Genomic DNA, 5,205 nt, shown 5'->3' with positions numbered 1-5,205 from the left:
AGTAAATCAATCCGACGGCAGCCGTGTTATTCTCCTTGGTGGAAGGTTTTAGTCCAAAGACAAGAGTTGCAGAGGATTTTTTTTAGCACAAGAAAAAAAGATACTAACAGGGGCAGCCAAAAAAAATGTAATGGTTGACAAAGGTATTTATCTGGTTGCTCAGGGCAACTAGGCAGCCGCTACTATTGAGCCCTGTCAATTATTTTCTAAGAGTCATGTAACTTTGGCAGCTACTTCATTTTGTAATCATGTATTTTGGTGCACCGAGATTTCTGCAGTTTTACCTTTGTGACATGATCTTGTAGGCGTCTGGAAGATAGCAGTTGATGTTCTCCATCTGGAAAGGGTCAGCATCGCAGATCTTGTCATCTGTTCGGCCATAGTTGGCACTTTCAATCATTATGACATCACTTCCTGGACACCGCAGATCGATGGGGTAACCCTCACACGACAGCTCTCTCCGTACCAAGCCAAATGGCAGGGCGGCTCGACTAAACCCTGAGGGAGAAGAGAAAAAGAAAGAGCTATTTCAGTTCAAATCAAAGGGAGATGTCTAGTTGAGCTGACACAGAGGAAGACGGTATGAAGGCAGAAAACACAGGCTATCAGAGCTGGACGTGCTGGATATACATAAAAGCAGAATTCATGTGCATTCCTTTTTATTGAAAAGTCTGTAACTGTTTAGCAAGATGAATCACGCTGATATGTGGATAGTGAACTGAGAATTGGACTGCTATCCTGACATAGATCAGTATATTGAGTGAACATTTTAAATCTCCACCGCACCAGTGGGCTAATGGTGTTAGTATGTCATCCCCATGCCTAACCGGTCTTGCTGAAAATCAATAATTGTCATAAAAGTCTAGTTCGTCAGCTAAAATGTCAGGAGCATGGTAACCCCTCATGACTGTCTATGTACAGTAAGCACACTGATACTCATTTTGTAATGCTTTTTTGTTTTTTCTTTGTAATACTGCTGTCCTGTGTATTATTTCAGGATAGTAACAGTATATTAATAGCACCTTGTGGTGACTCATTTTTCTATCCAAAATGAAAAAGTACAACAATCATCTGTATAATTTAATCCACTTTGCAGTACTGACAATTGAAGGGCGGGCTTTTGAGAGGCTGGGGGGGGGGAGGGGGGGAGTGAGTGAGTGAGTGAGTGCATCTGTCAGGGAGATTGTGGGGGTAGGAAAAATAGAAAATAAAACAATACTGTGGCTTTATGTGATGCCAAAAGTAAAGTGAACTACAGTACATACATAGACTTTAGCAATCCCAATACGGGATATTTTCGGTCCGAGTGACATGACAAGTATTAGACGAATGGCATAGAGCTTAAAAATATTGCCAGCTGCCTCTCTATGGACTTTGACTAAACTACTGGCTGAACTGAATAATAACCACAGCTTTCTTGCGTGCAGGGCTCACTCTGTTACCTCTTTGAGCCTCTTCAATAATGGTGTTGCTACCTGCAACTTGGTTGATGGCTGTTGTTAGTTTTTCCAAAGACTCTATTTCCCTAATGAGGTTTAGTTCACAGTCACAGGAAAAAGAAGGAAAAAAAAAAGAGTGTCATTCCTACTTTTTATGCGCTAATTTGTTTGGCAACTGGACAAGTCGGACCGATCCATAAGCAGAGTTGTTTATAATTACAAAGCACTTTTTCTTTTCATGAGTCATCCTGGGATGTTCTTTGTGTGGCAATAGTTTACTTAAAGCCACTGACATCAGCTTTGCTAAATTGGCCTGGAAAGGCCAAGTTGATGTTATCCTATTGGATGCTTCATCAATAAACTACCAATATAATTATCTTTGTCTGATTAAATGCTATGCTATAATGGCAAGAAATACGCAATTTGTATTGTGTCACTTGCCAGCAAATACTGTGGTATTTTACAAAGAAAGATAAATGTCAGTTTGTATTGTCTGATCCTCTGTTTGTGCACCGATCAGGTGAAAGTTCGACTTCTAAGGAGCTCAGGGTAAACAAAGGATATATCTGTATGGAGGAGGGCAGCTTGCCTATCTAACCTCTATAATAAGACTTCAGTAGTTTGGGAGCATACAATCATCAGGGATGGATCTTTTTTCCTCTACTTGCTCTTTTTGACGGCAAACTTTCTCATGATACCAATAAGCATGAAAAAGGAAAGGCTTTCTATTATGATAGGTTTTAGCCATATTTCCTTTTTGCAGCCCCTTTTCTCGCTGGAGTCAAAAAGAAACGCTTAAGGTGATAAACAATTTATCAGTGATGATGGCTTGAGAGAAAAAGCCCAAGTGGGGGGGAAAATGAAAACATGGCATGTTAGGAACAGCACTTGACAGCCAATCTTGAGTTCATATCAGTGCACTTCAGCATAGCTCCATCAAAAGTCAGCCATACAATGTGTAGTAGCTATAAGAATCTATGTAAAACATCCGTCCATGCCACATTACACAATTTCTATTCTCAAAACTTGACGTGAAAATGGCAGATTTACAATGGAGACACATACATTGCATATATTATTCATATAAGAGTATCTTCAACTCTTAAAAACTGTACATTTCTTTCTATTAAATCAACATATCCATGCTTGACTTACTATAGAGGAAAAATAGACCTCACGTGATCAATTGGGTAGCCATTACATATGGTTAGGTGGGATACATTTTCTTGCACTGGCCTATTTTGTGTCTGGAAGTGAACTGGTTCTTTGGCCATGTGCGAGACCTCCCAGTTTAATCTCTCAATCCACAGCCAACCCCACATGGACACCAGAAACTCTGCAGGGCATTTGCAATCTCACTTTCTGGTTTTATGATTTAGAACTGATGCTGTCTCTCTGCTTAAGTAGGAAAACAGAGTGGAGCAATGAGGAGATAAATGTATGCTCAAGAATACTGTAAGACTCCTACTAAAATGCACTAGCTATTTCTCGACCATGCTGATGACAGACTGTGTAATACAGTACATTTTCGTGTTCAAATATCTGGAAATCAAACAAAATTGCCATCCTCTTAGCTCAATTTATTCGCCAGCTGGGCTTGTGCATCATGGACCAAAAGCACGCTCGTAAACAACCTCCAAAAAGCCTCTCTCCACCATTGATTAGGCCCGAGGCTGGACTACTTTTTACCCTGGTGTTGGATGGTATTTTTGGTACATGGGGAGATGAGTGACAGACAAATCTATACAGGGACTCACAATAGTCCAGCAAACAATAGATGCAAGTCCTTATTTCAATGTCTACAATTCAGTCAGCAATGTTTAGGTGTTTTCTCAAATGTTTTGTGCAAGTATTCAATTTCATTTTGCAGATTGATCAGAAAATATTTTGTGATACCCAACAAATTTTGTTTCATCTGCATCATTCATGTACAGATATATCCATTGGTCGAAACAGACTAAAGAAATGATTTATACTGCTCTACTGACAAATCAAAATCTGCTTTTTGTATAAGATCTTTTATAATGTATAATGGAGGGTTTATGTGACTACTTGAAATAAATCCTCTTTCTCAGATGCCAATAAGATATTATGAAGCCACCAAAACACCATCGATCATGTTCTGGCACGGTAATGCATTGCAATTACAACAGAATAATGTGATCACAGTGAATCTAACATAGACAAAATTCAATGCTTACTGTCTCAGTTAACTACATAAATTCATTATTCAGATGAGCCAGAAAAGTAATCAGTATCACGCTCATGGGGTTATTTGCATAATTATTTAGGGAATGCATGATATGAAAATTATTTTCATTCCATATGGTAACAATAAACCATGTTGAGAATATAAACATGTGCTGGATGATCCTTTTCCTTTGCACTTTTCCTGATAAGTGTTCTAAAATCCCACCGAGAAAGATCTCAACAGTTTATTGGAGCACTTGTTGCTATATCAAGTTTCAGGGAGCCTTTTTACTTGTGAGCTTTCTACCATTGGGAAAAGCCTCTTGAGCCAACAAAATGACACCACACATAGAGCACACCACTGGTGCATGGGTGCAAAAACAGAACCCCCATGCCTGCAACTGAGAGGATTTTTTACTTGTGTTCGTTTGAGGTTGTGTCACACATACACGGACTCAAAGGGAAACTCAGCACCCTCCTCATTGCAAGTAGTACATACTTCAGACACCTCGAAATATGATGTTATTTTACTAGCTTTGATGTACCTTCACTCTCTGACAGACGCGTATCAATCAAACACCCAGAATCATCAGAATCAGCTTTATTCGCCAGGTAGAGTAAAGAAGGAGTTTTACATTATCGGTATTAATTAAACGCCACGGATCAAATGATCAAGACATGGTCAATAAAATATCATGAGGAAAACTCAGTCTTGTGACATTGGCAACATAGTGCATCAGAGACATTACTGGTCAGATCCTTGGTCATGGCCATGCTGACACTAATCAGGCATTCTGGTCACCCACCCCACCCACTTACACCACCACCACCACCAGAAAAGTGTTTAAATCCCTCTTCATCGGCAATGTAGCAAGCATTGAGCTAAGCAATGAGCAGTGCCATTGCAAAAAAGCAAAGTAGTCAAGCCCATTTTCTTTCTTTCCACCCACAGACTAAAATTACATTGAAAGAAAAACACTGCCTATTTTACAACCTACACAATGAATTTAGAATTAGTGCCAATTTTTGTTTTGTCCAATAGAAAGCAGCTGTTTGGTTTCTTTAAAGCGCATTATTACTCAACCTTTTGACACATGTTTAGTGTACATGCTGTTATCACATGCTCGTAATTGACATTGATCGGTGCACAGGATCTCTATTTCCATGGGTTATAACACTTTATTACACCAATGAGGAACCTCTATTCAAGGCTTCCCAGACTGGCATTTACTACCATATGTAACCTTTGCAGTTACATTAGGCCCATACAGAATCTGCAGCTGAAGAACTGAAAGAAACTCCCATATGTAAAGTGGACCCATTATGCGCCGTCTCTTTGGTGCTGTAATGTTTTAATTCATTTTTTTCCACAGATGAGCCAAATCAATTGGAAAGTGACCATCTGGTAGGAGATGAGTGCCACTGAAGCAGAGGTAATGAACAAAATGTCTTCGTATTTCACACAAACGAGGAGTAATTAGGATCTTCATGAGCCATGTAGGTAGGGAGCTTCTCCCATGTAGTCCCATGAAACTAGCCATTACCATGATCAAACCACAAAGAAACATACATACTA

At 39.5% G+C, this 5,205-nt stretch overlaps 1 protein-coding gene across 50 annotated transcripts in view; it reads right to left on the bottom strand.

The window, feature by feature from the left end:
* The window catches only part of adgrl2a (adhesion G protein-coupled receptor L2a), a 91,420-nt gene that overhangs the window by 55,410 nt on the left and 30,805 nt on the right, over positions 1-5,205 (bottom strand). For all 50 annotated transcript variants that reach the window (XM_032525494.1, XM_032525448.1, XM_032525450.1 and 47 more), the window contains one exon: positions 285-498. In XM_032525494.1, coding sequence (XP_032381385.1) covers positions 285-498 — 214 coding nt within the window. The remainder of the gene's footprint in view (positions 1-284; positions 499-5,205) is intronic.

This window comes from Etheostoma spectabile, chromosome 9 (genome assembly GCF_008692095.1).
Source record: "Etheostoma spectabile isolate EspeVRDwgs_2016 chromosome 9, UIUC_Espe_1.0, whole genome shotgun sequence".
NCBI classification, from domain to species: domain Eukaryota; kingdom Metazoa; phylum Chordata; class Actinopteri; order Perciformes; family Percidae; genus Etheostoma; species Etheostoma spectabile.
This window is presented reverse-complemented; position numbering and strand designations above follow the sequence as displayed.